Here is a 17388-nt window from a genome sequence, read left to right on the forward strand (position 1 = left end):
TTGTCAGTATTGAATCCCATCCTATTCTCATCCGCCCGCCCCTGTAACCTGCCTAGATCTAGTTGTAGCCTGTCCCTCCCTTCTAGCATGCCCACCTCTCCCCACATCTTATTGTGATCCATGAATTTGAACAAGGTGCTTTCCACCCCTCGCCCAAGTCACTGATGAAGATGTTAAATGGTGCAGACCCAAGGACTGAGACCTGGGGGACCACACTGCCCACATCCCTTCAGGTCGAAAATGACCCATCCACCACCACTCTCTGGGTGCGGCCCTCTATCCAATTTGCGACCCATCTGACTGTGTAGGCATTGATGCCACAGTTGCCTAATTTTTTAATGAGAATGAGGTGAGAGACAGTGTCGAAGGCCTTCCTAAAGTCCACCACGACACCTGCACCTAAGGATTTTGTGACCTGGTCAGAGAAGGCAACCAGATTGGTCTGACAGGACCTGCCCCTAATGAATCCATGTTGGTTGCCCCTAAGCATAATCTCCCTTGCTGGTCCCTTGCAGATGTGTTCCTGGATAATTTTCTCAAAGAGCTTCCTCAGGACCGACGTAAGACTAACAGGTCTATAGCTCCCTGGGTCCTCCTTCCTCCCCTTTTTGAAAATGGGGACCACATTGGCCCTTTTCCAGTCCTCTGGCACCTGGCCAGAGCACCACAAGTGCTCATAAAGCTGTGCCAGGGGTCCCACAATGACCTCTGCCAATTCCCTCAGCACCCTGGGATGAAGATCTGGACCTGCTGACTTGAACATGTCCAGCCCCACAAAAAGTTCCCTAACTAGATCCTCGCTGACCCTAGGCCTGGTGGTGCCTCTGACTCCATCCAGAATCCCGGTGGGGGGATGTCCCTGCTCAGAAAAATGGAGGCAAAGAATTTGTTGAAGAGGTCAGCTTTATTATCTGGTACAAGCACCAGATTGCCAAGCATGTCCTGCAGGGGCCCCACATTACCCGGTGCTTTCTTTTTACTCCTTAGGCATTTAAAAAGGACTTCTTGTTATCTGTGATCCTGGTCACTAGTACTAGTTCTGTCTCTGCCTTATCCTTCCTAACAGCCCCCTACAGTCCCAAGAAATGGAGGTATAATCCTCCTTGGTGATGGCCCTTCCCTTCTATCAGGTGTATGGGTGTACACCTCCTTTTTAGCTTTCAGATGTTCCTGAACGCCTTTGGTGAGCCATGGGAGCTTTTGAGCACTCTTTTCCCCATTGACTCAAGTTGGGACTGTCACCCTTTGGGCTCAGAGGATTGTCTCCATACAGAAGACTCTCTTTTCTTTGCTTTCTCATAGCATCTGGTAAAGCAGGTTGTTGGCTTACAAAAGCTTATCCCTTTCTGAATGAGTTAAATCTCTTAAGTGCCACCATGCCCTATCTATAAGCAAGCAAAAGTATCTATTACAGACACAGGATCTCAGAGGAGGAATAACTCCACTGGAATGAATGTTCAGGATATTTAGGACCAACCTAATCCTCCATCTATCCCATGTTCATAGCTCCCATTAACTGTCATTGTGGAAGTCATTATTTATCTGGGGGTGTTTGGACTTTTTCTGGGAGTTCTTGTGTTCTTGTCCCAGCAGTATACTGGCCAAGGATTACAACAGTTCCTAAACATCGCTCATTTTCCAGCTGCTACCTTTTCCCCCTGCCTCCCTGCCTCCTCCTCATTCCAGTATATTGTTGAACTGTACACATATTAAGTCTTGCTATATACTCTGTGTTGCTGCATGAAAAATGAAAAAGCAACATAATATTGTCTGCAGTTAATGATACACACACATTACATTTTTTGCAGGCTTATAGTATTTGTTAATAGTCTAACAAGAGAATTAGGCTTGGCCCACCTAGCAGAAATGAATATGGGAACTGGTCTCTCTAGCTACAGTTTCCACAACTGTCCACACAAAAACATATCCCTGTCTATTAAAAGAATATTTGAGTTATGTGTGCCAATGTTGTGCCAATCAAAACCCTTGTAAGGTAGGTCAACATATGCCATATGCACATATCTCACCACGAATCTGTAATTTTAAAGGAGCATTCACTTAATCCAAGTACCACAAACCACAATGCCAGACATTATTAGCAGTTTATAAGAGAGACCGAATAATCCAAATGTGGTTCATCATCACCGCTTTAAGAAATCCACACAATAAGTATGCATCTCCAAAGAGCTATTACTATCAAGTCAATGGCATGATCATGCCCAAAATACACAACTACACAACCAGTTAAAGTTTCTCCAAAAATTATGATCTTTTAAAAGAGCTGTATTTAGAAAAATCTATTCCCCAAAATAGCTTTTAAACATATATTTTCATAATACAACCTAATCTCCAAAATATCAAGCAAGTGTGCATTTATGAAGCATCATAATATCTCTATACTGGAGTTATAAAAGTTCATTATGTTAAGTCTCTTCTGCCTGTTCATCTGTTTTTTAAACTGTCAAATATTGTCTCTGTAGCCTTGTGCCAAATGCACAGTTGAGCATATCTTGATAAAATCAAGTTTGCAAAAGGTCAAGCTTGCATAGATTCTGTGTCTTAAGGAAGTGTTATTCCAGTCTAATGAGATTAATATGTTTACTTATTTATGAATGGATTCAGCTCAAGGTGCAAGTGCAAAGCATTACTGCTATTATTTTAAAAAGTTGTTGTCTTAAAAGTATACTAAAAGTCAGGCTGACAATCCAGTAGCCGCATGATGTGCCATTACGTTGATTATCAGATTTCAGAATTCTAACTCATCCTACATTTGAGGTGGGAAAGTGGCATGCTGAAATCCTGAAGGAAACATTTCAGATTGGCTGAAAAACCACTCTGTTTGAACCGGGGAACGTATTCACAAATTCCAAAGGCAGCTACATTCACACAACCTAGATAAAAAATCAGTTGTCACTACAATGCAGTTTTTGAAGGTAGGGCAGGGGAAATAAAGTGGTAAGTTAATGTGGGTATTCAAGTACCTAGAAACAGGCAAGATTATCTAAACTATCCTTCCACAGCCCTAAATTTAAGACCAAAGGAAAAAAAAAAAATACTAAAAACATGTCAATAGAAACAAAGCAAAATTTGTACAATTTGCAAGGCCAAAAAAATTCAGAGTTCAAGCAATTACTGTATCCATAACTCATTCTGCTGAGGACTGATATCAGAGTGTCCTTTTAAATATTATGTATGTTGCAGTGACTTAGCAAAAAAGGGTGATTTAATGATGACAAAACATTAGCTTTGAAGTCACTTGTTTGTGTCTGTCTGACTACAAATTTATCAGCAGTCAAATCTAAACATATGAATATGAATAGTGTTTATCCCTTTCTAAAGAAAACAATAAACCAAATTATTTATGTAAAATCTCTTAGCTTCTAATTTATTTAAAAGTAAATCTAAAATTACTGAGGAAAGCAAGAGAGAATGAAAATAAGTACAAGCTATTCACTATGTTCCTAACACTTTAAACTACATTTATGCTTGCCCAATTGATTAGAAAAATGGGTTTTACTTCTGTCTACAATACAGTATGATAAGCCACAACTACATCATACATGGATGCATAATTTACATAAAATAAATGGAAAGACCTAATCCCCTTATAAATTTATAATGATTATATTCCATCATTGAGAAAAGATGTCAGTACTCAACTATATTACTACTACAAACTACAATAGTAATAGTATGTTGTGTTCATATAGCACTTTTCATTCCAAAGAATCTCAAAGAACTTTAGAAACTGTAAGATATATTTAAACTACATGTGCCATCGCTAAAGTTATATGGGTACACACATATACAAGTATAAGATTGAAGGAAAAGAAAAAGAGAGATCACATATCCTACATCTCTAACGCGCACGCAAGAGACAAAATCTTTCAAACAAGAACATGGTAAGCACTTTAGCAGCGCATTCCAACAGTACATGTAATTTAAGAAAGGAACGGAGGAGCACAGTATTCGATGCAAAAAATACAGGAGACTTATTCAGTATAAAGTAGGTCTGTCAGGGCACCAAAGCTAACATTACTGATGTCTGTGAAAATACAGTGGATTTCAATGACTAGACCTGTTCAGGGTCAGTTTGGTGACTAATTTGAATAGAAGCACGTCTTCATGTGTATTAGCTCCTAACATCACACCAAGGCAATGTTTTAGCTATGAATCAAAGAATTCACTCATCTCTCCATGGTCACCCAAACTATGTACTTAAATGTAGGCACACAACCAAATATATGCTCCATAGCCTCAAAGAAGAGAATAATATCTTTCTTTCTTTTTTTTTTTTTTTACATAGCATGAAATTTTTAAAAATGTACATACTACTCCAGCCACATATATTAAGTTCACATGCTTGGAGCCTCCAATTCATGCACAGTCTGTATATCAGACACCAACTTCAAACTCATCTTTGTGCATGTACCATTCCCCACTGTCACTCAATCCCATTGTGAAGTCTTTGTGCACCAAATAGCTGAACACTTTGTACCGCAAAGGAATATGAGTTCCATATCTTCCTCCATTTTAACTTTTTGATTAATATTTTTCCTTCGTTGTAATAAAGGTGTTATGAAAAGGTGATAAAAGACTGAATTATATTTCTAACACCCAATCAACTGGCACAGGTTGTTTACAGGGGACTAATATCGATATAACATGACAAGAATCAGACTTGGATGGCCATTGGCAAATACTCCTTTTTAAGGAGTTCACAAATTTTTAAGGAATACAAATTCAATTTAATACCAGCTCAAAAACCACCTCTATAAATTAATGGAAGCAATTAGTTGAACATGCAAACAGAGATTTCTTGGATAGAGGTCAAGATAGAGCCCATGATAAAGGAATTGACTAGTCCGTCTCTAATTGCATGTGCCACAAACTATCATATCTGAACTTCAGTGGCTGCATAATTGCATAGTCACACCCTGCTCTCAAAACAATTCTGCATTATCCTATTGCATGGCCAACACAGAGGTGACAACTGCAACCAAGCATGGTGGTCCTAGTACTTTTCATGACTAATGAATATGTGTGTGTGTTACCTCTATTTACAGTAGAATAGTATTGGTAATATTTGGGATGTGTTTAATTAACAGGTTTTTTTGTGTTATTTAAATGCCTTCTATTCCTGCAAGACAAACCTTCAAAGGTAGTCAGCCACATAAAATGGTGTATATGACATTTTACTATCTCTTTTTTATTTTAAAAACCCTTACTCTTAGTAATGACTGCAAAGTAACAGCTTGCTATGGTATGCTTCAAAAGATGATAAAAGCATTGTCAAAATGGTCCTATTTTCATTGTGGATATCTATTGAACAACTTGAAAAACTCTGACTTATAACAGATTTCATTGCTACTTTATGTGTAGTCTGACAGCTTTTTTTAGGAGAGGAGTGGTTCCTAACAAACAGTAATCTTTCTAATTTAATTCAAGACCTCTCTCAACCTTGGCCAACATCGTAAGTTTGTTTCAGTGTCTCTTTTGCATCCTATTACCTGCACTGATTGCAAAGATTCACATGTGGATCTCTTCTCTTTGATGTTTACATTTATGCAAGGCTGGAAACAGGATGCAGTTGGTTCAGCTCACATGTTTCAGCAGCCAGATGAACACTATGTTAAGTGTTACCAACATTAGTGCATAGTACTGTTCGGTCTATGCCCTTGCTAGCGAATCACACATCACATAGGGTGAATTCAGTGTTATAGAACCGATAAGGGCTGATTCTTGAAGATATTCAGTCTTTTTCCATGCATCAACCATCTTAAATTACTCTCTCAAGGTCTTGTAAGATTGGTTTTACTTTATGACTGAAATTTACAAGTATTTTTTTTTTTTTTTTATATATTCTTGGCAACTAAGTTACATTTCATGCAGGTACTTAAGGAACCTCTTTTGCTTTTCTAAACCTATGTATATGTCCATCCTTTTTATTGGAAAAAGTGCCTTCTGGGTTGATCCTCATTTCATTATATCATGCCAGAAATAACTGGGTTTCTAATTAAACAACCAGTTAACTGTTCAATTTATCTTCATTTTGTAGCTAGGTATTTTCATGCCTTGATGGTTGATTTCTTGTAAACAGAAGAAACCTTGTACACCTTTCTTAAGTGAATTTCAAGATATGGATCACAGTATTCTTGACATTTTTCAATGATTGTCTAGTATTGGCACAAGACTAAGGATTAAGTATAGGACTACTTAATGAGGAACTGCTACTTATATAATTCAAGGACAGGTTCCTTATATATTTTGTATCATGTTGTGAAATTAACACTCAATTAACAGGTACACAACAAACAAATACTTCGTGTAAATTACACAAAGTTTGACTTTAATGTCAAAGATACTATTTCAAATTGCTTTTGAATAAATGCAATTACAAAGAAAACCCTAAGAATCTCACTGGGATAAGCAGCAAAGGTGGTCTATGTGTAAAATAACCAGGTGCTATTATAACTGTCATGATTGGAAGCATGTACATGTGAAATCACAACATCAGTTAGCCATTCAGATAACACCCAGTCCATAGGCATGAAGTCAAGTTTTGCACACAGACACTGCTAAACCATGTTATCCTGGAACAAAGTGCAATCAAACAGACATCTGTGTCTGTTGTCCCAGGATAAATCCTAAAAGTTTCCTGGATAAGAGGCAGTAACATTTTGTCCTGGGATACTGCAAAGTATCTCTATAGTTATCCCAGGATTGCATCATTGAACCAATGGTAGAAAAGCAGTACCACAGTCAACTGCTGACTAAACCCTGGTTAGAATGGTGATTAATATATATGCTGATCTCAGGATATTTTTATTCCAGGACAAACATACGGATAACTTATCCAAGGCCAAATGCAACACCAATTTCTAGCTCTAGTTATATTCCTAAATACCTATTCATCCTTCTCCTAGAATGGAAGACAGGGCAAGCTGTCTTTCAACTGGTTCCCTAGCATTACTGGGGACATAGGATGGAAAAAGAAAGGGATGGAAAAAGAAAGGGAAGGTGGCCTTACAACAGGCTATCAAATCAGGAAGGCATAAGGAAGCAGTTTTAAAAAAGCAGCAGCTTTGTTTTACCATGGCTTTCTTTTAGAAGAGACACACCTTGTAGAATTTCATTGTTAGCCACAAAAGTGAATGAGTGACCATCACTACGTTGAGGAGTGGCTACTCTACAGTTGTAGCCTTTCCTTCTTTCCTTGCAAATACAAGCTATCTGAAATTAGCTTTACAAAAAAAAATCTGTGTGCATTATACCATATGATACTATTCAAGAAAATGTTATACAATCGTTTAATTAACAAAACTGACCATAATGCATTTGTACAAAGGCAGGATACAATTTTCAGATTGAACACTATTTCCTTAATGTTTGTGATTAATTCTGTGACCCTGACACAGCAGTGACATACTTTATACAGAATATACAGTTTATACTGCATTAAATTGTAGTGTACACACACTATGCAATGTCCGCAGTGAACTTCCCTACAATTTACACAAGACTGATATTTTTCCCCATATATAGGAGCACACTGACAGAAAGATTTATTCAACATCTTCTCCATTCTCTCATTCAAAAAACAGAATTCTTCTGCCTTTAGCAATTATGTGGAACAAGAATGAAGTCATTTTGAATTACTATAAAAAGACTAAGGGATACTGTGTACATAAATAAACTCAACAAGATAAAAAAAAGTAAACAACCAACTTCTAGAGAGTTAAAATGGGGTCATTTCTTAGTACATGATAATATTTTCCTTTGTTTCCCCCTCCTAAAAAGTAATACTTTATAGATCTGAAACATGAAAATCAGGGATTATATGGACAAAATATTTCTTCTGCTTGATTATTCCAAATAAATAATTCCCTTTAAATTAGTACTGCTTTAAAAAAACTGATTCCTTGATAGTTTAAATGTCTCAGTCTTTCTTAAATGTTAGAGTAAAACATTCTTAAACAGCTTATAAGAAACAGAGGAATACTGTTTTTCTATATTATTCTGTTAGGTTTAGATTACATTATGTAAGAAAGGTGGTTTCTGTCAACACTACTTTTTTAATATAACCTATTTTGCATTTTGGGGGATATGTTCACCCAATTATTTAATATTTCATCTGCAGTATTAAAAGCTCCTGATTATCCCTGAATTGTATTCATTCAAGGATATGTAAAGCGATTAGTTTGCATCTCTTTCCAGTTTCTGACTGGAGCAGTTTTGAAGCTTTTGTTCCTCATAGGTAGAGCTATTTTGTTTTTCTATACTATCTCAGCTGCAGAAGAAGGTTATTTAGAGTCTAACCTGAAATGCTACAACCTCTGGCCCGCCCTTCAGCCCTTCCATTGCAAAGGTCTCCAGGTGCAGTTTGGGTAGCTGCAGGGTGAAGTCATTCCTGGTTGCTGCAGTCCGTGACAGCGAGATCTGATCTCTGACCTAAAGGGAAAAAAAACAGCATCAATGGTAATTCCCCTTCAGACACATTAACTGGGATGAACTGGGTCCCCTTGAGCCCACTGAGTGGACTTGCATTGATCGCTGGACCTGAAATCCATGAATAAATTTAGGACTAATTGATTTTTCGTTGCAAATAAATCTCTAATTCAGAGTGCTAGGAGAGAATGTTAAGAAGAAAAAGCATCCTCCTCTGGACTGAAATGAGAAAGAAAGAAGAGTCACCATGAGCTTTAGATCAACTCGCCTACAAATTTCAGATTCATCCCTTCTAAAAAAAACTAATCAAAGGAATAGAAAATGTAATAATTGTTTGTTATCCCAAAACTATGAACCATTACGTTAACAAAGTACTGTGGAGCAACCCAGGAAAAAAATTGATTTGGACTGCTGCAGAGAGATATTTTTACATCATAATCAGGTTCAGCTACTATAAATTCAATTGAACTCTAGAACAAAATTTAAAATCTTTCCTAAAACCAAACCAAATCAAACCAAAATCTACCTGTGGAGGATTTTTCCTTCTGTTAATTGCAATGCCTGTTAGATTTCATACTGCAGATTCACAAAAGAATACATACTAGTATTGGCCAAATTTGTTGCATTCCTTTCTAAACAAGATATGGAGCGAAAACTTGTAGTATTTGCACAAAGTCTAGATAATTTGATTTTTCTTAAGTATTCCAAAAGGTAAAAATAAAAATAATAATAATAAAAATAAATCAAAATCACACTATAAATGTGCGAGTTCTACTTATTTATGTCTACAAATGAAACCATATGCAGTTGGTATCACACTGCCACCTACTGGTTAAGCAAGTAAGTTTTCTTAATTCATTATATAAAATAATGTTCTATGTGGATAATAAAAACACAAGTAAAATTTTCAGCAATATAAACACATGAAATATTTTTCCTCCTTAATCCTCCAAATACATTCTTGTTTCACATCAGGACAAATATTTTGATTATCAATTTGAAGTATGCTTTACCTCCTGCTAACACAAGTACATAGCGTGGGGTATATTTATTATTAGATCACAAACACATACCGTATATTCGTGTTACATATTGTATGCACTGTTGTATTTTTATTCATTGGTTTAATATAAAAGGCAATTTTATATTTTATAAAAGGTTTAATATGTTTTTCTTAGAGCAGTAATAGATTTACTTCTTGCAAAAATAAAATTCTAGTAGTTAAAGCGAGTATATGTAGTATCTTTATATAATAACATACATATATATTAAGAATTAGGGACATAGGTTATATTTGTTAAAAACAATAATTTATGACACCAGAAGAATCACTGAACTTTACTTTTATAGTAAGGCATAGTTTTGAAAGGGAATACAGAAACTACTGAATATTGAAGCACATATACTATTTACTAACAATACTCACAAAGATAAATTTAGGCAGCTTCTCTTACTCAGAGCTCAACCTATCCAAAATATCATATCAACCCTAAATTCAAACCACTCCAACTGATTTTAAGTCCTAGATAATATATTTTTCTTCTATTCAACCACTTGCAAAATTGTTTTTTTTAATGCTGTTGATTACATGGGTGAATGTACCTCAAACAACATCACAGCATTTTAAATCTAGTCTGATTGAACAAGTGTGCATGAGTAAACGTACAGAGGACCAGAGATGTGTTATTTTTAATTCCTTCCCAAAGACTATGGGAATAGGGAGCCTTACATTTCCCAGGTTGACCTAAAGAATTCCTGTCAATACCTGTGACTGCCAAACATATGCACTATAATGCAATTTTTATAACAGAGTAGGTCTTCCACACATTTTTTTTTCCACACACAGTGTACAAGGTTCAGGATATACAGTCCTGTGGAACAAACATATTCTCCAGGGTCTTCTGTCAGTATGTGTAATTCTGGTCAGATGTTAACCTTGTTTAATATAACACAAACACATTATTTTAAATATATATTTGATTTAAATTTTTATAGTGTATATATGCCATGTTTTCAGGCTCTTTGTGTTGCCAATATGCAACACAGATAAAAGAAAACATTAATGTGGATTAAGGTACTAAGAATTTATCAACATCAAACCACCAGTGTTTTGCCTTCTACCCTTCTGAACCATAGTCAATAGATCTAAATATTTTACTGCACCCTGGCCAATTCATTGTTTGATGTTTAAAAACTCACCCAGAATCAAAGAAAATTTATTAAATTTGAGCCCCCAAATGAGATACTATTAGCTTTGAAAGTCAAGTTTAACTGCGATATTGATGATTCTCTTTTTTCTGTGACAAAATTCACAAGGGAAATCCCTGATGTCAAAGTACAAAAGCAGATTGCTAATACTAGGGGGGAAAAAACAATGTATAAGCAATGTAGGTATAATGCACATATAGTACAGACAGTGGAGGTCCTTTTAACCCTATTAATATTAGGCTATGTTTTACCACTGGGGCCTGACACTCACTGGACAATAAAGCTAGTCATATTTTTTTTAATCTATTAAATGCAAATCATTAATATTACAGCCATAAAAAGTAATATAACGGCTTACGTGTATGATTTCTGATACTAAGTTTACATATCAAAATATCTCATTCAAAAATAGATTTAAAAAGATATCTCATTTTCAATCAGCTTGTATAAGGAGAATGTTTTGCTTAGATAACATGTTAATAGCTTTCCTTTCCAAAGAGTTGAAAGCTGTCTATACTGTATTTGTGATGCTTAAATGGCAATGCAGAGGACTATACTCTTTTATTTATTACAGGACAGATGCTATGCAAACATCTTTAACAATAAAACTAGTGCAATCTTTCAACTAACCACCAATTTCAAAGTATGACAGTGCGCGCGTGTGTCCAAATAAATATTTATTCAGCCTATGTAAAATCTGACTCACTTCTCTTTCAACATTTTAAATCATAAGTAAAAAATATTTACTGTGTCATTCAGAATATTGGGGGAGGTTCCCCCCCCAGCGCTAAAATGATGGAGAAGACGATTCTTTTGTCTTGCTAGGAAGACTGCAAAAAGAAACAAAATTTCAGAAAGGGATAAACTTAGGGATAAAATTGTAAGGCCGATAGAGAAATTTGTAAAACAAAGATTTTTTTACTGAAAGAGGTAAGGGTAATTATTTAATTTTGTATAGCCTCTTGCATAGTATAAATATCACAGACCACTTCCCAATTAGACAGGATCTACATACAAAAGCTTAAATTAAGATGTTTTGTCAGATAAAACTACAGCACTAAGCCCCAAATACCACAATTTTCTTCCCCTTAAACACACACGCACAGAGCACAGTGCTGGACGAGACCTGAAGGTCTATCCCCAAAAGGTATATTAAAAAGCCTAAAAATGCATAAGGCTGCTTTTATTGTACTACACTGGGAAAAAGAATGGAGAGAGGGAGAAATCAAGAGAAAAATGATTATAGTCATTTGTAGCTCAGACTCTGGGTATGTTTCTAGTTCTAACAAACAAGTGTCTTTGGCCTAGATCTTGCAAGTTAAGCAGGCTTATAAAGCCTTAAGTAAAGAATAACATCAACACAGCAGGTAAATTAAAAACACATTAAGTTTTGCAGGATCAGGGCCTTTCAGTCGCAAAAAAACTGACTTAAATATAACACACAGTTTGAGGAAAATAAGAGTCCTCCAAAGCAGTTTGAAACAATTGAACAGTGATTTATGATAGTCTGATCAACTTTTAAATGATTTAGGTTAGTAAAGGGGAAAAAGTCAGTAAGTGTCATAACTACTCAACTGAAAAACCAGGGAAGTCTGAATGAATTCATATCAAAATTATAATGAGACAACAAATTGAAATTAATGGTTTGGTTTGGTGCTGAAATGGGATACAGGGTTCAATACCTTCATGTCTAAAATTAGAAGTTAAAATTCTGTGTTGCTCACATGTGGAATAATTTTCACTGTATCCTAATTACCCTTCTAGTTCCTATTTACTGCTCACACTCTTGTCTCATCCCCCTCCCCACCCCCCCCAAATGCATAACTTGGTATAATAGGCTATACCTTCTCAACAGAGACAAAGGACTGGAATATGTGGATTTTTAAGTGAAGACAAAGGTGCACTTGCCTATCTCCCCGTTTTGGTCAATGGCTGTTCATTAAGTAACCCAATCTTTGGAAAACCCAATGTTTTTAATCTCTTATTTTCAGCCTAATTCTTCCACATTTGCTTATGCAGGGACAATGGGACTACTCATATTAGTAAGTGCTACTACGCATGCAACCAGCAGAACCACATTCTTTGTAAATCGGTAGTAAATTCATATATCACGTTTATATGTAATACCACGGTGTTGTAAATCTCCTTGTTCTCTATTTTGTATAGCTCTTAACAGCATATTACACATGGTACACACACAGCAAGAGAGAAACCACAGTGGCATGGAACACTATGAAAATATGATCCTGCAAGATCAAAATGGTTATAGTATTCAGCAGACAGAAAGCAGTGGGTGTGTATTATGGAAGAACATCCCAAAATGTTTTATATTGCATCACTGTGTGTTCTGTATATGGTGAATAACTGACAACATTTTTAGAAACTTTTTAAGAACAGAAAGAAGGCAGCTAGAACAAAAACAACCTTGCATCCCTAGCCACAATCATATGGTTAATCTACCTGCACAGGGGATGCCGATAACTCCAAGAGTGAAGAGAGACGTGCAAGGGAGAAGTAGATTTCATGAAAAGTGGCTACTGTATTGAACAGTGAAGAATATAAGGGCTCTGTGCACATCTTATGCATAAACCTTTTTACCAAAAGCTTGTTTATTTAGCAAACAGATCACAACACTAGCAAATTCAGCGCGCACAACTACAATTCAAAATATTTTATTTATAAAAAATTTTAAACTGTAGGCATGTGTGCAGAATCTGCTAGCTAATATATACAATTTGAGAAATAACATATGATCATAGCCCTAAAGATTTTCTTGGGCACAGTTAAAATTATGTGAATGTTATTTCTGACATTTCTTAACTTTTGCATGCTTGTTCTGTATCATTTCCTTATTATACTATATCAGACTAAAAGATCAAAAGTGAATATACATGAAGTTATTTGCTGGTAACATTAGTTCTGTTAGTAGGCTGTCAGCATATATTCACATTTCTAAGAACATTCACGAGCTCTTAGTACTGAACTGAAGACATCTAGAAAGCAGTGATTACAATGGAGCTACACAGCAGAATTCCAGCTTAAGTCCTTTCCGTTTTATCCGAATTCACACAATTTAAAGAAGTGAAGTAAGCGGATACATAATACAGACTGTTTCTGGATTTGTTTTGATGAGACTGTGCAATAGGCTAGATAGCAAGGAAGCAAATATTTAGGAAAAAAAATCATATCTGTGTTTAATGACCTAATCTTTTGTTAGTAGGTGAGATACTCAGTTGTTTTATTTGACTTACAAAATTGCAAGTTATTCATTTTGGAAGGAGGGAATATTGGCACTTTTATATTTGGCAAATAAATATACTTAGAAAGTAAATAACATCATATATGTTTCATGTTTAATTTCATAAAAACTTCAGGGATTTTGGTTGGTTTCCAACCTCACCCTCAAATAGGGAAAACCATAACTGCTCCAAAGGCCAAGATGTCAATCTTTCACCTAAAATCCACCTTCAACAGATTAATGTTTCTGTGGCAACAGAGATCAGTAATGGTCCTAATATAGGATGAATACAAAAATATTCAAAAATTTTGTTTAAAGATGTGATTTGGCAAGAGAGAAGCAACTCTGAGTATATACAGCATCCTATGTCAGGCCTATTACAACCAATATTTATAGATTATGCTGTTCCTCCTAATCAAAGAATTGCTGTGCCTTTGCCCTTTGCTTAGACTGTCATGAAAATAGTTAAAATCTTCAGCAGAAAAGGGCCCTCCCTCCATTGTCTTTCTAAGAGTACCTGGCATGTCTCAACTATCTTTCTGCTCCTCTGAATCTTCAACATCACAGGAGTCACAGAACATGCCACAGATATTAGGACAGTGAAGCAGCCACTGAGAAGAGTGTAGGAGGTCTCTCCTCAGGACTAGGGGCAGAACTTGCATATAAACCAGTATAAGTGATTGGAAACCAGTCTAAAACCATAGTGCACATAGACTGGTTTCAAAATGGCCAAACCTGGTTTAAAGATAGACCTGGATGGATATAGTATCAGACTCAACTGATTTAGGTTAAACTGGTCTATTGAACTTCTGTCCCAGAGCCAAGAGACTTTCCTAAATTAGCATAGCCCACATAGATCACTCAGATCAGAAACACAGCACAAAGTGCAAAAATGCCAGCCTAGCAGATGTGAAGGAGATAAACAGTATGACACAGGGTTCTCTACTGCAAAGTTTATAGAAATGTCTTCACGGAGGATTTCAAGACAGAAGAAAGTCAGACTGAGATCAACACTGGGACTCAAGCTGTACAAAAGCACAGAGCCTAATATAATCCACAAAAAAATTAAGGGAGCATCTACACATACACCTTATTGTGCATTAGCCTATTTTATGCACATTAAAGCATCACATAAAACCCATGTGCTTGCACTAATGTGGCTTTTTCTAGTACAGTATTTCTCAACCCATGGGTTGTGACCCAAAAGTAGATCGCAAGAATATATGAAAGGGTTGCAAACAAACTTTAAAAATGGATCAAGAAACTTTAAAATGGATTCTCCTTTAAAGGAGAAAATTATAGGAAACCATGGCTTTTCCTCTGCAGGCTGGCAGAGTTCAAGCCTGCAAGGGGCTACTTGGGGCCCCCCATGCCCTACACTCCCCCACCCCCACCATCCCACACACCAGTGGCCTGCAGTCTGGGGGTAGCAAGTCAGGAGTGAGGGGCACTAGGTCAGGACTGGCCATCGAATTTACTGACCACTATTCTAGTACCTCACAATCAAGGTACTAAATTTAACACACTTCAGCAAAAGCACATTAATGAATGTGTAGATGCACCCTAAAAGACCAAAAAACAAAGTGTACTAAAACGTAAGAAATCTTAATTAGACTAAACAGTGATATAATGTAAGAAGAGAGAAGAAAAGGTTTCTGAGCTCACAGCCACAGTTACATGGATATTTATCACATACACAACACAGAAGTGTCTGAGATCCTCCTGTAAACCTTCACAAAATGAAGGAACTGCCAGACAGTCAATTTCTGGTTACTGGGTGGAGGATCAGGGAAGAAGGTTAGTTGGAGATGCATGTAGATATCCTGAAGCAGAGCCACAATGACAGTGCTCAGGGGAAAATTATAGCCATTTACATCTTAAAAAGTGCTCTTTAGTGTCTTTTAAATAGCACCATTTCCAAATGGACATTTGAAACATGCACTTGACTTAATTGACAACCTGTTAAAAACTGTTGTATATTATATACATTAAAAGGCTCATTTTTATGTTGTTGCTATGCACAATCTATTTTTCCAAATCCATATTTATTTACAATACAACATTAAAGCAAAATTTAGAAGTTTTTATTTAAGCAACGTGAATTGCTGGATAAACAGCAGTTGTGTGATGAGACATGGCTCATATAAACTGATGGATTTTTTTTAAAGGCCAGTTAAAAACTCGAGGATTAGCTGTCAGACTAGAACAGCACAATCTGAAGCTTAGGAGTAGTATCCAGGCTTCTACATACTACTACATAAAAAAAAAAAAATCTATGCTCAGTTGGAGAGATGTTAATTTGATCCAGAGTCTCTTTAGCAAACACTAACCATTGTGCCAAAGCTCTGCTGTAGCTGTAGTATGTGCACTATAATATGTCCCCTATGAATGGATTTCAATGACCTTGGGCTGGAAATGAACCCACGTCTGGAGAAAATAGTGGCTAATGCATGAACTAATTCCGCAGTCCTCCACACAAGGAGATTTTCTTACTTAAGGCAAACTATGCAAAAATCTTCAGACTTCCAAAAGAATAAAGACAGATGAGCTCTGGAATTAGTTTTTAGATAAGTCTAAACTAAAAACGGTTAAGCACACGGATATGACATTCTGCAATGTCTTATCTTTAGTTTGTCAAGGTTTTTAAATCCCTCTTGAGCTGGAGTACCATTTTTAGCTTGGCTAGGTCAGAATGACACTGAACAATATGAGTGATGACACACTAGACAGCTATATGGACAGAGTTGTCATCAGCAAGCCAGCTGTGCTAACACCTGTATGTCCTGCACAACTGATCTTTAAGAACAAGAATCAAGAAAGTCACATTACTAGAAAAAAAACTAAAAAGTCATTCATTAAAAGTCATTAACAAAATATTAAAATGAGGGAAGAAACGGGAGGGAGAAGAAAACTGTGTTTCATATATAACATTTTTATCAAGCTAGCAGTCTAGCTTGTTACATATTATAATGCCTTAGAGAAGCTATTTGAAATCATAAAATGTTAAACTGTTGCTTTTGTAAATTGTTTGCTCCTTTGCACATGCATTCTTGTTTGCTTAGGTTTATGTATGTGACAGATTAACTTCACTAGAGATTAAAGAACAGGAACTGTGCATGCAATAGCAGCACGTTCCCTTCCACCCACCCTTCCTTTCTCTCTCTGCCTGCCAATTAGTGTCTCAATACTACATGAAGAAAATTACCCCTATGGGTGAAACAAATATAGGGCAAAATTTTCAAATCTGAATGGCTAAAAGTCAGCACTCAAGTCAGTATTTTTACTACTAAATAGTATGACTGATACTGATATGACTGATTCAGAAGTACCGAACACTCACAGGTCCCATTAAAGCCAGGATGAAAAAGGTTTGCCAAGTGCCAATTTTATTTAGGAGCCCAAATAGGGTATCTAAGTTTAGACATTCAAGCTTGGCCTTGTTTACAGGGCTGATATAAATGCTTAGACTTTCCACAGACTACCAGTTTATGCCA

The 17388-nt window shown here is 36.3% G+C and overlaps 1 protein-coding gene across 6 annotated transcripts in view; it reads right to left on the minus strand.

Annotated features, from left to right (window-relative positions):
- CCDC171 (coiled-coil domain containing 171) overlaps positions 1–17388 on the minus strand; it is a 406988-nt gene that overhangs the window by 123868 nt on the left and 265732 nt on the right. For all 6 annotated transcript variants that reach the window (XM_019517555.1, XM_019517553.1, XM_019517556.1 and 3 more), the window contains one exon: positions 8320–8451. In XM_019517555.1, the coding sequence (XP_019373100.1) occupies positions 8320–8451 (132 nt within the window). The remainder of the gene's footprint in view (positions 1–8319; positions 8452–17388) is intronic.

The sequence above is a fragment of the Gavialis gangeticus genome, unplaced genomic scaffold (genome assembly GCF_001723915.1).
Source record: "Gavialis gangeticus isolate Ggan-Ray unplaced genomic scaffold, GavGan_comp1, whole genome shotgun sequence".
Taxonomy (NCBI): Eukaryota; Metazoa; Chordata; order Crocodylia; family Gavialidae; genus Gavialis; species Gavialis gangeticus.